Here is a 20,622-nt window from a genome sequence, read left to right on the forward strand (position 1 = left end):
TTTCACACAGCTACTTGTCTGTAATTTCCTTGTGCTTTCACAAATCCTCTATTTTAACAGAGTGGCTTCAAGTGCTCCATGAAATGGCATTTTTACAATTCTTTTAGCACTTACTAGCCAGAGCTTGAGAACATCAGGGTTTGTATAAATGTATTTCATTGAGAAACCGTCATAATAAAGTAATAATGTACTGTAATGTGACATAATAACCATCACCATATTTTATTTAGGACATTGTCACTACTGTTTTAAGGATGGGAGTAGGGGTTGTTCCAACATACCTTCTCACACACAGGACTATTGTCATTGGCATCCAACACCTTGACCTCTACCACAGCCTTGGCCACAAAGGTGCCGTCGGTGGCGGTGATGTTCAGCAGGTAATTGTCTCTCTCTTCACGGTCCAGGGCCTTCCTGACAGAGACCTTCCACTCATTCTGGATATGCTCGATGGCAAACTGTCCCAGGGGATCGCCCCCTGTAGTAACATAGTCAAGGGGAAGGACAGTCAGATTAAATGATCAAAAATGTACAGAAAAGAGATTACTGTATTTATGCACATAATTACTTGGACTAAGGGGAGAGGGTCATAGAACAGTTGAGACCACAAAACCATAAGATAAATGCTATACATCATAGTGATGAAGAATACACAATGGCGAAATACATACTATCAATACCCAGTACCACGTAGGCCATAAATAAATAGCAAAATAATGTTTAGTTAATTGAACATTTATTTGTATTGTATACATATGTGAATGTGTGTTGTAATACTGCGTGGCTCCTGAGGAACTGAAAAAAATAACGAGCATTTGGTTCAGTTCTTGCTGCATGTGGCTGTAAGCCTACATCACCGCAAACTGTGAGAAGCCCTTTCCAATATTTGTCTAATAAACCTGGCAGACTTATCCACACAAGTTAATTAATACCAGGGGAAGTGCATTTCCCCTGTCAATTTCAAAAGTGCTACTGGGATAATTATCAAGCCTTTTTCTTTCTTCCTTTTCCCATTAATATAACCCAAATATTTTTATGGAATCTCTGCTGATTAGTAAGTTGAAAAACAGGCAAAATGTTTACTCATTTAAATTGAGGAAATATGGCTGCATACTGAATTGTGTCTGGAAGTATCTGGGACACTAATTTACCCAGATTCTTAGATTATACACTTAGTTCCCATTACAATTTGTAACAAGCATTCACACCTGTGATGAAGTAGTTGACTTGTTTGTTGTTGTCCTCCGCATCAGCGTCAGTTGTGCTAAGGATGGCTATCACCCCACTCGGTGGCGGGTCATCTTCACTCACAGTGCCCTTGTAGATTTCAGCCGTGAAGCGGGGTGGGTTGTCGTTCACATCTGCCACCATCACCTCCACCTTTGTACTGGCCACTAGCTGTACTTTTTCTCCACGGTCAGTGGCTAGGATAGCCACAATGTACTTGCTCTTTTTCTCGCGGTCCAGCTCCTTTAGTGTCGTCACCCATCCCGTCTCGCTGTTGACAGCAAAAAGTTCAGCAATCTCTGCTGACTCTTGGGTGGAGTCCAGGCTGTACACTACCTGGCCATTGGTGCCAGAATCCAGATCTGTAGCTTTCACTTGGATGACAGAGGTTCCACTTGGGAGGTTCTCAACCACAACTGCTTCATAAGGGTTTGCCTCAAAAAGGGGCTGGTTGTCGTTGACATCCTTAACCTGAATGTTGATATCCACAGAGGATACAACCTCTCCTACTTCGTTCTCACTCTGAGCCTGCAGTGTAAGCTGATACCATTTGGTTGTTTCATGGTCCAAGCTCTTTTCCAACTTCAGGGACCCACTTTCTCTGTCAATTACAAAGATGTCATCTAGGTTACTCTCTACAGTGTTTCCCTTCACCAGGCTATAGATAACAGCCTGTTCACTCTCGGCCTGGATGACATCAATTTCTGAACCAATCGGGAGATCTTCATCAATGGCAAATCTGTAGTGAGGCTCAACGAATTTTGGTACAGACACCTCTGGAGCCAGAATTCGGATATAGACCGGGACAAGAGACTGTTTCGAAAGGTTTCCTGCATCCTTTGCCCTCACATAGAAGGTGTAGAGGTCATTCTCCAATCCAACGAGACTCTCTTTAGTCACAATGATTCCAGTGAGGGGATGGATCTCAAAGTTCTCTTGCACGCTCTCAGAATCAGCCTCTATAGCATAAGTGATGTCAGCATTGCTTCCTTCATCTGTATCCGATGCCATGATTTTAACCACTGAGGTTCCTCTGGGGACATCTGATGCAACATTCACCCTGTATTCTGAAGCCCTGAACTGAGGTGTGTTGTCATTGATGTCTGTAAGAATGACGTTAATAGTGCAGAAACCCACCTTTCCGCCACCGTCTTTGGCCATCAAAGAGATTGGGATGACTCTCTCAAGAGGATTCTCACGATCCAAGCTCTCCAAAGTAAAAATCTGACCTCTCTCGTTAACAGAGAACTTGTCTTTCGCAAAGTCATTCAAAATGTGATAGGTCAGCTGTCCATAGGTTCCTGAATCATCATCATTTGCCTCAACCTCTGCAACCAAAGTGCCTGCTGGGGTATTTTCCAGCAGTTCAACGACATAATCAACTTGAGGGAAAGTTGGGTTATGGAAGTTAGCCCCAACAGTTGTTACCTTAACAAGGGCCCAGTTCCTAAATACACCATCAGAAACAGATACATTGAGGTTGTAGAAAGGCTCCATGTGTGGTTTTCTGTGGTTAGAGATGATAATGGCACCAGTACTTTTGTCCATGGCAAAGTTCTGTCCTTCATTGCCGGAGAGAATGGAGAACTCCAACTTCCCAACATCTGAGCTGTCAGAATCAGACGCCTGCACTTGGGTGACAAAGTGTTCACGAGGTGCCAGTTCACTGACACTGGCCTCATATAATCTCTGTGAGAAAACTGGAGCATTGTCATTCAAGTCTGTGACATGCACTGTGACAACAACCTCACTGGAGAGAGCGGGAACTCCTCCATCGACAGCTCTTACAGTCAGCTTGTGCCGGGTCATTTCCTCATGGTCGAGGGCCCGAGCTGTCGAAATGGCACCAGTGTCACGGTCAATAGTGAAGTAATCTGAGCTCTTTTCCTTTTCCTCTATTATCTGGTAGAAGATGACTTTATTGTTTCCAGTGTCTGCATCTGTGGCAGTGACCTGCAACACAGATGTTCCAATAACTGAGGCTTCAGAGAGACTTGTCTCATAGAACTTATCTTGGAACACCGGTGGGTTGTCATTGACATCTTCCAAAATAATATCGACAAACACACTGGACTGTGCACCAGTCAGAGAGTCTGTTGCACTCACACTCAACTTGTAAGCCGGGTGTGTTTCAAAGTCCAATGGCTGAATCACCTGAATAACTCCAGTGTTAAAGTTGATGGCGAACTGACTGAGAGGGTCTCCTTCTGAGATGGTGTACACAATACGAGGACCTTCTGACTCATTAGCTTGAACATGCACAACTGGAGTAAGCAACTGTATGTTCTCTGGAATTTCCAGACTGTAGAATGACTTCTCAAACAATGGGATAGCTTTGTTCACCACAGTAATCGGGACCTCTACAGAGGCAGAAAGGGATGGCTCACCCTCATCTCTTGCGACAACAGTTACTACAAATTCAGTGTTTAGGTATTCTTTCTCAAACTGTCTTTTCAGGGAAATTTCCCCGGTCTGGCTTATCTCGACATAGTCATTTTGTTCTTGCAGGTGATAAAAAATCTCAGCATTGTTACCAATGTCAGCATCTGCAGCTGTGACTTGTCGGATGACCTGACCCACTTGGGCATCTATCTGAACAAGGGCATGGTATGGTAGGTTGAGAAACACGGGTGGATTATCATTAGAATCCTCAATACTTAATATCACCAGAACATGGGCAACATCTTCTAAGTCTTCCCTAGTCACCTCGACCACCACATCATAGGTATCCTGTTCTTCTCGATCAAATGGTATGCCTGTGGTTGATAGAGCTCCAGAGGTGCGGCCAATTTCAAACCTCTTGTCAGGGTTCAGAATGGTGAAGAAAAGCGGTTCATTGACCTGATTTCCAACAGCGGTGATGACAGCCAAAGTCTTCTTTTCTAAAGAATTTTCTTGAACTGTGACCTTGTATGAAGTCTGTTTGAGTTTTAGAGTGCTCTCTTTGTTGTCTTTAACATTGATCTTCACTGGAACTGTGCTAGCAAATCTGCCATCAGACACTCTTACCCTCAGCTCGTACCTGCTTCTCAGCTGTGTGACGTTCTGTATGGAGATAATGCCGGAAACGGGGTCCATTTTGAACTTGTCTCCAATATTGCCGTCTGAGATGGAATAGATAAGTCTGGCATTTGGTCCAGAGTCTGAGTCTGTGGCATTGACTGCAACCACCTTGACCCCCTTATATGTCGGCACTAACACTGTGGTCTCATAATGGTCCTGGTTAAACTTTGGTGAGCAGTCGTTAACATCAATAACCTCAATGGTTACATTTGCAGCCTTCTCAGCAAAGAGTCGGGGCATTCCCATGTCATGAACCTGAACAGTAAAGCGGAAAGTATTTCTCTGCTCATAATCCAATTCAGTGGTCGTCCTGATTGCCCCTGTGCTAGAGTCTATGGCAAAGTAGTTATGGGCAAATGGTTCCACAATCTGATAAATTAAACGAGAGCTGGCATCCTGGTCTGCATCTAAGGCTCGAATAACTAATGGGGTATTGTCTCTGGTCAAAATGACGCTATTGACAGGTGCTGACTCACTAACTATCCCAATGAACTCCTCCTGGATAAATATCGGTGCATTGTCATTCTCATCCTTGAGATGGACAAGCAGTGTGGTGTTGCTCGCCTGTCCTGCCATGTTGGTTGCCTGAATGGTGAGCTTGTAGGAAGGAGTGGTTTCATAATCCAGTGGCATTTGAGTTATCACTACTCCTGAGTTGGGGTTGATATCAAAAGCTCTGTTAATATTCCCATCTTTGATCTGGTAGAAGACAGATGACTGACTGCTAGCTGAAACAAGATGTACAAAGGTTCCAGGCTGGGCTAATTCACTAACTTCTGCAGAGTACTCCTTTTCTGTAAACCTTGGTGTGGCATTGTCAGAAATTGTCACAGTGATGTCAGCTGTTGATGTGGCACTCATGGGTGGTGTTCCCTTGTCAGACGCTTTCACCACCAGCTGGAATTGGCTTTGACTATTCCGATCAAGTTCCTTTGCCACAGTAACGGTTCCCAGGACAGGATCAATGGCAAATGAATTTGCAACATTTCCTGTAGATAAAACATACACAAAAAAAAAATCAATCCTATTGACAAGTTGTACTTACTGAGCAATTCTCTCAAGATTTAAAAACAGTGTGTATCTGAGTCCAAATTAAATTAAATTATAAGGACATTACTGCAATCTTAAGGCCCCTATTAGCATAATTATATTGCTCTCAAAGGCATGGTTCGCAAATTAACTTTAGCAAAGATTGTATGATAGTGCCAACACTGCATTTAAACAAAAGTAATTAATACTGGTTCCTCCCTTCCAGCAGCTAGACAAATAAGCTGCCCACTCACGTTCTTTTTACACTGCATACACTGCAGTCCAGTCAAGGACATTTCAATTAGCTCCAGAGATCCAAAATATCTCTAAAAATGTGCACACTCTGTGACATTTATGGCTGAGACTCCCCTCCCCAAACACGACATGTTTATCCACAATAACAATGCTGGGAAAATGAGAGGAGGCCTCCTACATCTCAGCTAACCATCTGCCTCTGTCTGTCTGTCTCTTTTCTCTGTCTGCGACACATTACAGTCATTATACTCTCACTCTGTCAAATATTCCATTCATGAATAGAGATCCAGTGGGCTGAAGACCCTTGGATGACACACATGCATTCAGATCCCACAGTTACTAACTACTAGCAGGCTAAACCCCCGGCCTTGATGCTCTGAGTGCTTATGAGTGGAACTTTTTCTGAAGTCATGGTTGGCATGTGAGGAACGGAACACTGGGATGTGATGTGGCATCTGAGATGTTGCGTTTAGTCACCTGACTCGATGCTATACATGATCTCAGCGTTCTGTCCCTTGTCCTTATCCAGGGCTGTGATCTGGAGAACAGCAGAGCCGACAGTTGCAGACTCAAAGACGCGCCCCGCGTATGGGATGCCGGAGAACCAAGGGGCGTTGTCGTTGGTGTCTTCCACATTGACAATGACTCGCACCATGTTGCGCTTCACTGGGATGTCTTGATCTCTGACCTGATTAGTGTGAAGGGACATGATCGAGAGAAAAAGAAACAAAACAGAGGTGTTGGTTACACAAGCTCAAAGTTATCTAGTCCATTAATTCAAACCATAATGTAATCACATCACCAAGTATAGCATCAACAGCAGATCGACAATCAATCCATCTGTCTTTTTAAGATGCACGTCAATAGTATGAATTCATAACAATTCAAGAGGAACACATGAGGTGCAGCACACATGGTTAGATATACATGCTAAAGGAATAAACATCACACAAATCCAGCCTTACAGGGACAATAACAATACTGTAAACAATAAACAATAATACTGGTATAGTTGCTATAGTTGACTAACAGTTGGACTGTCACATAAGGTACGAATAACACTTCAACCCACCATTACTGTGAGTGTGTGTGTCCGCATGGTCTCATGGTCCAGTCTCTCAGCAGTGTACAGCACTCCAGTTCCCGGGTCCAGTCTAAACTTGCGGAGGCTGAAGGGGTCGGTGCTGCTCAGGAGTGTGTAGGTCAGCTTGTTCTTCTCATCCAGGTCGGTGGCGCTGATCTGCAGGACCTCTGTGTCTGGTGCTGTGTCCTCTGCTATGCTTACTTCATACTTGGGCTGAGAAAACTGAGGCCGATGGTTGTTGGTGTCAATCACTCGGATCAGCACCTATTGTGTAGAGGGAGGGAGAAAGGAGAAGGCGATGTGAGTATATGAAAAAACAGTGTCAGAAGGGAAGTGAGGAACAGAAGAATGGCAGTGTGTTTTAGAAGAACTGACAGATGTGTGTGTGTGTGTGTGTTTGTGTGTGTGTGTGTGTGTGTGTGTGTGTGCATTAGAGCACAAAACAACAACAAAAAAACTAAAGTGGAAACAGCTTCAAAAGTAGAAGCAGAAAACAGAGTGAGTTCTGTGAAGAGTTGACAGGCAGAAAAAAAATTGAGAAAGAGAGTTTATCAGGGCTCTATCACACACACATTAGTGTTGTTTTGAATTAATCAATCTACATACTAGACCAGATGATACTTTAAATGCTGGGGTGCTTGTCACTTCCAACAAGCAATCAATGTTGGCTAACCTTCGCCAACCAAAATGAAATGTGGGTGGTTGTTAAGGAGGCTGTGATAGCTATGGAGTGACATTTACCTCAGTAAATACCAAGTGAAGTCAGACTGTGATGTGTTATTTAATTTACTGTTTAATTTTGAAACACCAGCTCTGAGTGAAATGTCAATGTGCTTGTTAAGTTGTTACAATCTATTCATCACAAGGCTGAAGTCTGATGAATTCGACACATTATGAACAGATGCACAGGGACACATTCTGACACAGATGTTAGATAACCAGAAACAAATCACACACATGTGATTTGCACACGCACACACACACACATGCACACACACAAACACACACACACACACACACACACTGAATAATTTACAAGAGAAAAAGGAATAAGCAAAAATAACCTGTGCAATCATAGTTGCTTTGTTATTTCTTTAACATGATCAAATCTTCGACTTCGGAATTAACCCACTAAGAGGAAAAATCCCATACTGCAAAAGCAATCTTTCTTTTTTTCCATGACCAAAAATGGAGAACAAAAGATAAACCTCAGATTAGGCAGGTACATTCTTTCCAGCAGGGGGCAATGTTCAACATAGATCAAGCCACACACACGCGCGCACACACACACACACACACACACACGCACACACTTAACACAAAAAAGCATCGTCTACAAAGCCCTGGGAGCCAGCTGCTGAGCTGCCACGCGGACAAAGGAGCGTTTGGGGGAGACAGCGCTTCTCATTGTTGCGGAGCCTATGCTTTTAGACAAAACCCTTTTAACAGACTAAAATGAATTCTGGAAAAAAAAAAAAGAAACACACAGAGAAAACACAAAGGGTGGGAAAAGCCAGGCTGACCTGTCTAGTGTTCAGTGTAGACCGTCTTGCCTGCCATAGACGCCTGCCTGCGCCCATCGTACCAACATGGCTGGAGGGGACGCAGCGGCTAGCACGGCTGACTTTTGAAGCCAGGCCTTATGGGTCCTCTGGGAGCTCTCAGCTGGGGGGACGATAGCGAGCTCATCGCCAGCACTCTTTCCCTCCAGCAGCTGCTGGTCTCTCAAGGGGTACTGAGACTGTTTCATGGCCTGCCAGGAGTCACCGTGCCTGGGCTGGGAGATCTGAGGCTGTCCCTCCATCCCACCCCAACACCCCAGAAGCCCAGCGCCCCTCCACCCCTCGTCACTGTAGCCCAGGTTACTCCGTCTCTCCCTTTCAGCAGATACTGTTGGGGGATTGGGCGGGGGGATCTGGGGAGCGGAGCCCTGGCCCAGACAATGCCGAGAAGCCTGGCCAGCGGCAGATAGAGGCTTCTGCTGAATGGGATGGCTATTCATGGAGCTGATAGTGACGGCCACAATGATGACAATGGCGGACAAATGGCACAACGAGCCAATCTGTTTGTCTCCCTGTGTGTGCGGATGCACCAGCAAAGGTGTGTGTGTGTATGTTGTGTGTGTGCATGCCTGTCTTTCTGCATGCGAGTGTGTGTTTGTAACCGTGTCTGAACGGTTTCAAAAAGCACTCAACGTTGATTGTCTTGATGTATGCCTTTCCCACATGACACCTCTCCCTCCCTACCCCCTACCTGCTGCTGACTGAGACTTGGAATCCTCGCAAATCTCCAGAGAGCAGTTCTTCACGCACAAAGAATCACACACTCACTGCAAGTGACATAAAGCAGATCTCCTATGAGACATCTCTGAAGCGCACACACACAGTCGTGTCACACGGAGACTGAGGGCCTATCACTTGGGAAGATTAAAAGGGAGAGACTTGCTGGGACAGAATATAGAGGAAGAGGAAATAAAAGAAAGAAGAGATGCTCAACAGATTGAGAGACATTATGAAAGAGATGAGAGAGATGAAGACTGGCAAGAGAAAAAGCTGAGAGCAGTGTGTGAAAGAAAAGCTCATTTAAGAAATGCATGTCTATAGCTGAACCATAAAGAAAGGGTGAGAGGGTAGACAAAGAAAAAGAGAAGAATTAGGAGAAAAGTATAAGATGAAAAAGTCAGGCAGTAAGAAAGCTGAGTAAAGATGGCAAGCAGTACAAAGACAAGCTGAACAGGAACAGACTGTGCACAGGGGAGCAGCTTGTGGTTCTCCTGCAGTGAGATTATGGTGTGTGTGTGGGGGGGGGGGGGGGAGAGAGAGAGAGAGAGAGAGAGACGAGAGTGTGCGCCTGGGTATCCTGGCAGTGTTTCGGCCTGTGAGATGCCCGCGTTGGAATGCAGTTTGCTGGGATCAGCTGAGCCCAGCAGAACGCCTTCCTGGAGCCAAAGGCCCACCAGCCGAGAGGAGCCCTGCTGCAACCCCTCTAATAACAACCCACTAAAACACCACACACACACACACACACACAAATTCGCAACACACACACACTTGATTTTCTTAAGGTGCCCAAAGAAACTCACACAAAAACAAAACAACACACAAAAACAGACCTCCCAATGTAGATACATGATCTGGCAAATAAACAATTTCCTCATACAGCTATGAATGAGTCTGGCGCATACACACACACACACACACACACACACACACCAGGAAAAGGGCAATGTGTATAGGGGTACTGTGCTGTGTGAGACAGACAGGACAGCACAGGACAAAATGGTGCCAGCTCCCAGAAAGCTGTGCAACATCCATCAGCCGCCCACACAAAGAGAGAGAAAGGAGGCGAGAAGGCTGAGAGAAAACGCCACCAGCACAGTGCCTAGCTGAGGACACGTGACAGCTTAGACATTGCCAGCCTGTTGCACAGAGACCAATGCTTACTGCCAGGTGGCAGGTCGAAGGGGCCATATAGTCTGGCAGACACACACACACTCACACATAGACACACACCGTACAAATACGACTGGTACATGTCACACCGTGCACTCAAGAATGCACGGTGAACACACACACACAAACACACACACACACACACACACACACACTCACACACACACACACACACACACACACACACACACACACACTCACACACACACACACACACACACACAGACACACATACACACACCACAGCCAAACATGCAGCCCATGTTCCCAAAATAGGATTAGAGCAGACGTCCTGATTTTGTTTTCTTTCAGGCCACAATAATCATAATCCTTCCATGCCAGTCTAAAATGTGGTGCTTCAGGGAGAGGGAGGAAAGAAAAGGAGAAAAGTTGTAACAATAAAAAACACATTCCATCCAGGGGAAAGGAAAAGCAAATAAAACAAAGAGAAAATAGAGCAGGCACGCGGGCAGGCTAGCACTCAGATGACCATCTGGCCTAAGGTTGGAGTGGTGGGCTAGACTACACATGACTCTGATTTCAGGAGGAGATATAGCCTAGGCTATCACAGGGGTACTGGGAGGTCGCCACAAGGGCTGGGTTGAGTTGAACGTGACAGATTGCGAAATAACTGATTAACCAGTGCCATGCTCTATTCAGACGGGCAGCCATGAGTGATAGTTCACAGAAAACAAGGTAAACAAATTAAAAATAAATAATAAACAACACCCCCTTTCCAGCTATTGACTCTAATCTTCTTAAGATTTTCTTTCCTTTAAAAACAAAAAATGCAGTCCTATGCTCTTCATAAATTTGGTGATGCATTTGCCAGTAAAATCACAAAAATAAAAATGCAGGATGAAGAGAGGCAGAGCCTTTTTACTCCTAATAAAGTTAAGATTTCTCATGCTTTGAATTTTTGTTTATTGAGTTCAGGTTTAAATGAAAGCATGGCAATTGTTGCAGCGCAGTCTCAAAGACAGAGATCAAAAGCTAAAAAAAAGAAAAAAAAAAACTTTCAAGCAGCTATCAAAAACCACAATGTCTCTAAGTGCTGGAAAAGGAGAAAAAAAAGGGCAAACTCACTCCAGCTGTTTAATAAACCAGACGATGAAAACTGTGCCCGTGTCCAGGCATAATAAGTAAAAAAGGGCAAATATTTGCCTAATTTGTCCATTTGACCTAGTTCCTGTCCGTCGCATGCACCTGCCTGTTTGCGAGCTATTTGAAAGTGTTGATGGGAGCAAACCTCCGACTTCTCGCTTGCTAATTGGAAGGAGGACTGACATGGACTGTCAAGGCTGCACAGCGGCCCAAAGCGGCGCGCGAGGTGGAAGACGAGGCGTGTTTTTCCATGGCCCCATTCAGTCACCTGCTCTGTGCAATGTGGTGGAGTTGAGCGGTGAACCGGATGGATTTGTTCAGGAATATCGGGAAACATGTCACGAGTGTGTGCTTATTGAATTTTGTTTTAGAGATTCAAATGGATTCATCAACAAGCTGAAATTAAATTACACCTCCCTCCTCCCCCTCCACACACACACACACACACACACACACACACACACACACGGCGAATGCATGTGACAAAATCATGAGAGGACTCATCTGCTTCACACATGCATACACACTACCCCCTTTTGACATCAAACAGAATTTGGAGAAAGTACGACGCACGCTCTGAGTGTGTGTGCCCACAAAGTGTAACTGATTGAGTGTGATAGTTCTGGGGCCTCACAATGCCACTCACGTTAACAAGCTTGGACAAGAAAAAGAGGGGTGCGTCTTTGAACCGCGGCAGCACTGTGACTAATTTTGTTATGTCACCCTTTTGTGTTCCATGCACTCCCTCCTTCCCCACCAATTCTGAGGGGGGGAAAAAGAAAAGAAAAGTGGAGTAGAAATAAAGAATCATCAACAAACTGCCCCCCCCCCCCCCACCCCCACCACCACACACACACACACACACACCCACTAGTCCTTCCCTCCAGTACATTTCAGTTTGGTGAACTGTTCTGACGGCGGGCCTCTGTGTCTGATGTTATTGTGTCCGAGTGCAGTCTATTGATCAGAAGTGGTTAGTCAGCGTCTGTGCCAAGTTGCCTGCGAGGGAGGGGGGCATGGGAAGGTTGATGGCAATGGAGGGGTGGGATTGGGGGGGGGGGGCATCGCTTCAACCCCTGTCACAATAAGCACTCTGTCACTCCACTTCAAACTCGGCTGAGCTGTAAACATGAAGGCAGTTTGAGGTGGGGGTGGAAGGGGGATGTCGGGAGGGAGGCGGCGGGGGGAGTCAGTGTCTCTTTTCGGCCAAGTGGAAAACTCTCTGCTTGGGCTCGGTGGCCCCGGCACCCCGGCACCAGCTCTGAAAGGGCTGCATTCACAGCACACACACAAAAAAAACCCAACAACAGACTTGAGCTTTCCTTCCGCTTCAGGTTCCGTTTAACCTTTGAGAGGGCAGCCATGAGAGCCGCCCTCCAACCCACTGTACTAGGAAAGAGTGAGAGTAACAATCCCCATCTTTCACATTTTACTGTAAGAACAGAGATGGACAGTTTCAGTCCATACAAATCCATTAGAGGATTACTTTTGTCTTGTGGATCTTATGCAGATGTTTAATTCTGTAAAAAAAAAAAAACATATTTTAAAAATCTGTGAGGATAGAACGGAAAGACCACCTGATCCTAAAAACACTGCCATGCATGCTTGACCATTTACTTCTTAAGACTAAGTGGAAAGAGGGATTTTGCTTGGTTTCCCCACCATGGCCATCACCAGGTCACAGCTCCTGTTCTGTGCTGAACCAACTCAAACTTAGCACAGCCATGTGAGGAATGTGTGCTTCCATAGACTCTGTCCAGACAGCTCCATCCTCTCCGGCCTCCTCAGGCATGAGACAATGGAAGATTCCAGAAGTGTCAGTGCGGACCGGAGAGGAACGCACACGTCTGGATCAGGGCCTGAGGCCCCGGGAATGTCTGCCAACACATGTGGTGACGTACGGTCCGCTTGGAGCCCGTCTGAGCGGCAGATGACCAGACCGGCAAGAACACTAATCTAATCAGGGCCCAGCCCAGACCTCGGCAATATGCACGGAATTTCCGACCCACGTGGAAGAAAAATGAAAAAAAAAAAACATCTTAGTTCTATTCTCTTTCTGTATGATCATTTTTTCCATTTCTGCTGACCTGATGTGAGTGCAAATGAAATTGAATCCAACACCTGATCCAACTTAAAGAGACAAATTGTCGTGGAAGCATTCTACCAATACCCTGACATCACACATCACATTTTTTTACTATTTACACTAGGGGTGTGCATACAAATAATTGACAACATTTGAACCACTGATAGTGTTATTTGGTTATTTACATTACCAACACTAATATGTTTAGGGTGCATTATCAAGAGCATTAGGTGGAAAACAGAACAAAGAGAATGCAAAAACGTATCCACTATTCTAACTTAATTAACAGTGACTTGGTATATAACTTCTATGCCATGCTACCTTTTTAGTAGAACTTCTATCTGTGTATTTGTGCGCTACAGAATAAACAAATAGAGAATTTTAGTATTGATGAAATACATCTCGGTCATTCGACTATCCGTGCACAGGCATTATTTCCGTATACAGTCTGTATTATATCCGTATACAGTCACATACGTTATACTGTTCAAACTGATTGTCACACACACACACACACATCATTACAAATACGCTCAAAAGAAAGACAGGATCCAGAATCAACCACCCCCCATCATCTTTTTTTCCATAAACATTTCATTAGCCATTCAATTACCTGGGTGCTGATAGATGTGGTTCCATCTGTTGCCTCCACCGTCAGGTTGTAATTTGATTTCTGCTCGGCGTCGAGGGGCCTGGCCACGATGATGGTACCACTTGCCTTGCCCACGTCAAAACGGCTGTCGTAGTTCCCACCTTTTTTTTTGCAGCAGCAAACCAAGGACAATGGAAATTGACAGGAAATTAGTTTTTAATCATCACCTTCTCTTTACAACACAAAGGTGAGGGTAGCTGGGGCAAATAGGCTGCTCTTTACAACACAAAGGTGAGGGTAGCTGGGGCAAATAGGCTGTTCTTATTGCACACTATATGAGGGGAAACTAGAACGACAAACAAAAAAATTATAATTCACCAAACAAGGGTAAATAAAGGCGAGGTGACAGAAGCTGTTATGACATATTCCATACCTTAGATTGAACACATAAATAACAATAATCAAATACGTGTGAGATGCATGACATGCATGTGTCCAGGCCACGCATGGTGAAAATGCAACTTCACATAACACAATAATCAACATAAATATTGAACAACAACAAACAATAATACCAAAAATAACATGAATCATATGGGGAAAAGCATTCCAGTGTCTCTGAATGAGCTAACAGTTAGGGGAGAGTTGGGGTGGTCAAACAGCTTTACAAGGACGAGTAAACACCACAAGTACCACAGGGGTCACAGATCTCTTAATGAAGGTCTCATTTAGGAGATCCCAGCAGATACCTTCTGCCGTACAGTTCAGGTCACAAGCCATCTGAACGATGTAAAACACTTCTTTAGCCTCTACGTCTCCTTGCAAATCCAAAGCAAGTTATACATTCCAAGTAGGACAAAAAGCCACGCAGAAAGGTAGAAGAGAAAAGAGAAAGAAAGAACTGTCAGTCAAAGTTGATTAAGAGATAGGCCAAGGGAAAGGGGCAATTATTCGCAGAAATGTAAGACACACAGAAACAGTAATTAACTTGGAAGTGCACAGGAAACGAGATCCAACATCATGCTAGGTCAGCTTTGATTAGAAGTAGCATCAACACACGACACCCACAGCCACGTCAAAAATGCCCTAAAAACATTATGTGAATCTTTCTTATACACAAGTGACTGCCATACATGTAGTCACACAAGGATTCACAGCAATCAGCACACTAGCCATTACTAACTAGCAATTACTAGCATGTTATTAGGCCTACTCGTGCAAAACAGCTGTTACCTGTGATCTCAAACCAGACAGGCGTCTCTGCATTCTCCATGAGGATGACCCCCACCATGTGAGCCACAGGGTCGCTCTCCATGACAGAGTAGGTGAGGGGGGAGTCCTCGAAGGCCAGAGGGGTGGCCGACGGCTCGGGCTTGACGATCCACTCGATGTGCAGCCGACAGGTGGAGGATTTCTGGGGACGCCCGTTGTCCACAGCTTTGATCTACAAGTGACAGGAGGATGGGGGGGGGGGGGGTGGGCAGACACAAACACCATCAGTGTCAGGCCAGTAGTGGGAAGAGATGGCAGCCGCTCCCCTCACACCTGTTGTTATGTTGTTACCCCCCACAGGGCAGGTCAGCCAGCAGATGTCACGTGAGAAACACCAGGGAGGTCTGGAATCAATGCTTCCTTGGCTCAGCCAGCATGTAGCCCTACTGGCTGCATGCCTTCAGAGGAGCATTCTTCCAGGGTATTTACAGAGACCTCAATGAAACACTCGCTTCTTTTTTTTATGACAAGGACACATCTCTTCACATACAGAAAAGCTCGAAAAGCATTAGATCATTTTCTGGAAAAAAAAATGTGTACCGTAAGGATGTCATATTCTCCTGCGGAGGAAACCTTCTTGGAGGACACCAGGCCGGTCTTGGGCTCGATGAAGAACTTGCCGTGCTCGTCCCCTTCCTCGATGCTGTAGGAGATCTCAGCGTTGGGTCCTTCGTCACGGTCGGAGGCGATGACGCGGTAGACGGGGTCTCTCTTCAGGGCCCTCTCCTTCTCTGGCTTCTCCCGCTCAGGCAACTTGATCTTGTAGATCTTCTCCAGAAACTGTGGCTTGTTGTCGTTCTCATCCAGCACCTGGACTACCACGCGCACCGTTGTGGACTTGGCTGGCACGCCATAATCAGACACCGTGATCTGTGGAAGGGAGGAAAAAACATCACCACAGCTTTAGAATTTAATCAAGAAAGAAATAAAGAAAGACGGAAAAACAATGATTTTTTCCCCCCGATGTTCCTTTTTTTCATGGTCAAATTTGTTGATTGCATGTCTGGGGTTGATTCACTATGAGCATTGAGAATAGCCGGATGGCTGAAACGTCTGCTCTTGCTCTATTAAAACCAGTTGCTCCTTTTTTGTAAGACTTTGTCTAGTCTTTTTTTCAGAGTGCGAACCACTTACAGCTTCATCTCATGGTCAAAGTAGACATAAATGCAATTCTTAGATGTCATCAACTTGTTCGTTTAAACCTGGCACACCAAACAATGCGCCTATGTGAGGGGAGAGGGCGGTAATGGCTCACATGTTGTGTGCAAGATGCTGTATCCCGGGAGTGTTCAATGAACAGCCCTGCTAGGACTGAAGACGCTTCTTTATTTCTGGGGCCTAGAATTAATCAACCGCATGAGGTAAAACAGATTGCTTTCCAGTGACTTCCCACGCCTTCTTCATATTGTGGCTACATCAAACGTGTTTTTGTCTTTGGTGACAGAATTGAAGCAATTCCCTCTGCATTTAGATGTCAAATTATCTTTTAAGACATGCAATGCCTAGATAAACAAATGCACGAGGGAATAGCATGCCATGAGTGAGTCTGTCTACTTAGAGGGATGAATTGTTTATTTTTCTTTGTTACTCCATCATCTTCAATCCAATCTTTATTTTCTTAAACACCATTTGAAACTAAAATCATGAGAAAATCCAACTTTTTTTCACTTGCTCAGTGTAGCTCAAGAGCATTTCTGCTTAGGCGTTACACAAGGGAAAGTGCCTCTCTTCTTCATGCCCCATGCTGAGATCCATCTGTCCCTTACGGAAGGAATTACATCACTTACAGCAACTGGCAGGGACAAAAGGCTCTGTTGTAAAACTAGGAAATAATCTGATGACAACAAACATCAAAACACGAAAACACACACACACAATAACTTTTTTTTTTCTCCAGATGTGATCTGATCCAGACCTTAGACCTAAGCAGCCATAGGCGGTCAACAGATGCCTTCATACAATTCATGAGCTCACAGAGTTGTTGACCATTTCTGGTGTCCAGCTAACACTTCATTAATTTGACCCACAGCCATAGATTGTCACCCCACATTTAATCCAGCAAACTGCAGAGCACAGCAGTTGTGATGGCCACAGTTTAATGAGATCCACACCATCAGCTGACCCCCACAAAACAGAAAAAGAACAGCCAGCGCAGGGTTGGATTTATCAAAGTGCGGAATACCCAATGGGCCTCGTCTTAGTCGGATGACCAGACGAGGGGCACGCGAGGGAGGAGAGGATGCAAACAGCTTTGGTTTTAAAGAAGAAGGAAAAAAAAGCAAGTCGTTTTCAAACCATCTGCTCAGGTCTCTGGCCCGCATGCTACAGCCAGCCAGTCACACACCATTTGGTGGCGGCTGCGATTAAGCCCATAATATGTTTTTTTTTTTTTTCTTCGTCTTGTTTTCGAAGCTGTCCAAAGCTGCCCAAGCTATTTGCTCGTATAGAATTAATTAAAAGGTAGGACGTAGAGCCCTCTGGCACTAGCAATTTTCTCTCTCTCTCTCTCTCTCCTTCTGTCTTTCTATCTCCATCTCCCTTTCTCACTCTCTCTCTCCCTCTTTCCAAATATGTCTCTCCCTCTTTGTATCTATCTTCGTCTCTCCCAAGGGAGTGGTTTGAAGTTCAAACTGTTCTCCCTTTCATTTTGACTAGACGGGTGTATCAGGACAGTTTGTGATGAAGAGGAGCTGTTGGTAGACGCTGGTAATGGGGGGGGGGGGGGGGGCTTGTCTACTGTTCTTTTGTTCAATGAGTGCAGACAGCGAGGAACCTGAAGCTGAGGCTGCTGTTATGTAAACAGTGACTTCTGAGCAGTACTTATGCCAGGCACAAGGCAAGATGGAGCATCAATTATGAAAACAAATCTTGCAAACGGCAGAATACACCAATTAGTCAGACAGGAGATATGACAGGGGTGTATGTTTGGGGGTGAGGGGCGCTAGATTATGTGTGTTTGTGTGTGTGAATGTGCTTTTTTGTATCGGGTGCAGTGTTGCGAGCGACTCATTCATCAGGGTATGCTTTCTGTGTTTCAAAACAGCTTGGTTATCGTGGAGCCCGTCTGTCTAACGGAGGTGCTGACACAAAAGAAGGCCTCCGACGGCTCACAATTTTTCATTGTGCACGCGCACTGACTCAATGCTTGGCTGTCTGCTGCGGGTGAGACCAGTGGTCCCCGCCAGACATTGAAACAGCCATGTGGGGAGGAGATGTCTGCCATTCCTCTGCGGGGAAACAACCAGGCGGTGGGTCCACTTGTCATGTGACAGCAGAGGGCTTGGTAATGCACTGGTGCTTAACATGGATGCTCCCCTCCTGCATGAAATGACATGGCGCTGCTTTGCACCGCATGTCAGAGCCCACACTGGTGTTTATCACCCCGCCCCCCCTTTCCCCTCCTCTAAGCAGCCCAGTCTAGCAGATTTAGGGAAGGGTGTGGGGAGTCTGGGTAAATTGCCTGTTTGTTGTGTGGTGCTGCATAAACATACCCTACACCTCCCCCACGCCTCCGTCAGCCTCCTCTCGTTCATTCCCTCACACTTCACAGCCCCTCCCCCTGCCCGGTGGCATCTGGTGCAGACCGGCCTGGCAAATCCACCCACCCAGCCTCATGGCTCCCACAGAATCTGCACCTCTAACCCCCTACACTGCACCTCCAGTCAGAGGCTTCCATTGGGTAGAGGCCAGTTAGTGGGGCAGTGGGAGACTAGCTGGGAGGGGAGAGTGGAGGTCAATAAAGCACTTCCTGCTGGACTCTTACCAGACACACTGGGCTGACCAGTGCCAGAGTTCTAAAGTAGCCATGGTTACCACTCAGTAGGCTGAGAAAGTCAGTCAGAGGAAGTTTGTGAAAAAGTGTGTGTGTGTGTGTGTGTGTGTGTGTGTGTGTGTGTGTGTGTGTGTGTGTGTGTGTGTGCCTGTGCACAGTTCTCACTTACAAATGCTTGAGAAAATGGGTCAGTCATCTGAAACAAAACTGATATCTGTGTCTCCCTGGCTCTTTATTGCATTTTTTTCAAGTGGACTGTTAATCACAGTAAAAGCTGATGTTCTCATCAGCTCTTTGAGCAGCCTGTACCTAATTATCTGTAAAGAAAAATGGCTGATATACAATTCATCTAAGAATGACTTGGTGTATTTAATCAGTCAGCCCTTCACACTAGGTTGGTCCTTTATGAACCACAAGTGCATGAAAGCATACCTGCTAACTGATTGCACTAGAGGTGACTCATTGTATAAGCTGTAAGAGAGTAATTAATTTAGTGATTTGATAAGAGGGGAAAAGGAGAGAGTGCACAAGGGGCGAGCACAAGGCATGTGTCTTATGATCTCAGTTCCCCACAGCTGCCAATACAACCACCACTCACGCCTCCAGGCTGCATTATCTGTGGAAAAAAAAAATACAAACTTGGCGCTTTTGAAAACTTTGAAAAGATTTATATCGCCATCCCCCAGCCAATCGTTCCCAGGGCTCTGTTGCCGTGGCGAGGACACAGACAGTTTGTCCTGTAGGCCTTGTCCCAGAGGGGGACCAGATCATCAGTCACTCTGACCCCACCCCCCCACCCCCCATCTCCTCCTCCCCAACCCCCAAACTCCTACCAGCACCCTCTACTGTACAGCTCACAATGCAATTACAGAGTCCAAGCCCATGCAAATTAGGAATAAAAGCACAGAAGCGACTGGCACTGACACATAAACGTTAATCGACATCCAATGAGGTTCAAATTGTGCAATCTACAATGATAATTAAAGGCGCCCCAGTCTGTTTCGCTGGTCGTGGCACACAATTAAAAGTATTGCAGTTGGCTGCTTGACAAGCAGGATGAATAGATATAACAGGGCAGAGAAGAGAAGAGAGGAGGAGGAGGAAAGGAACAGAATGCAGTGAGCAAGACAGAGAAGGAAAGGTGAGATTGAGGGAGGGGAAAAAGAAAGAGAGAGAGTGAGAGCGAGAGAGAGAGAGAGAGAGAGAGAGAGACAGAGAGAGAGACAGAGAGAATGAGAGAGATGACGTGGTCAATTAAAATCCACAAGTTTAGACATTGGCAGAGCGCGGGCTGGCATTTCCTGCCCCGGCGTGCCTTATCCCGAGACGGAACACTGGGAAAGAACAAAGGAACAGTCACCCGCATTCCCTCCGGATATCTTCACAGGACGAATGATCCAAAGCCTCTCCACCAAACACAAACACACACCAGTTTGGTGGTGTGGCTGCCCCCCAACCTTGGCAGACTGCCAAGTGTCATTTGAGGGCTTGGGGGTGGGGTGGGGGGGATTGGTTCAGCTGTAAACGCTAACTCTCTGACACTTTCCACTTTGCGTCCTTGAAAGATTTTGGGTAGGGGGGGCTGGGTTTTAAAGGGAAAGGGGCTCGCTGTGCCTGTTAGTGGCTCTGCTTTGGTTTTTAGGGGTCTCTACACAGCAGTAACAGAAGAGAGCAGCGAGCGGTTTA

General features: G+C 45.7%; 1 protein-coding gene across 1 annotated transcript in view; it reads right to left on the minus strand.

Annotated features, from left to right (window-relative positions):
* The window catches only part of fat1a (FAT atypical cadherin 1a), a 74,655-nt gene that overhangs the window by 22,944 nt on the left and 31,089 nt on the right, over nt 1-20,622 (minus strand). Inside the window, 7 exon segments of the mRNA XM_076295007.1 lie at nt 282-478; nt 1,209-5,279; nt 6,052-6,262; nt 6,647-6,922; nt 13,914-14,053; nt 15,126-15,336; nt 15,705-16,034. Coding sequence (XP_076151122.1) covers nt 282-478; nt 1,209-5,279; nt 6,052-6,262; nt 6,647-6,922; nt 13,914-14,053; nt 15,126-15,336; nt 15,705-16,034 — 5,436 coding nt within the window.

This window comes from Alosa pseudoharengus, unplaced genomic scaffold (genome assembly GCF_046254945.1).
Source record: "Alosa pseudoharengus isolate Yale_2024_CS ecotype anadromous, Long Island Sound unplaced genomic scaffold, YU_APseudo_1.1 YU_APseudo_1.1_scf_2, whole genome shotgun sequence".
In the NCBI taxonomy this organism is placed as follows: Eukaryota; Metazoa; Chordata; class Actinopteri; order Clupeiformes; family Clupeidae; genus Alosa; species Alosa pseudoharengus.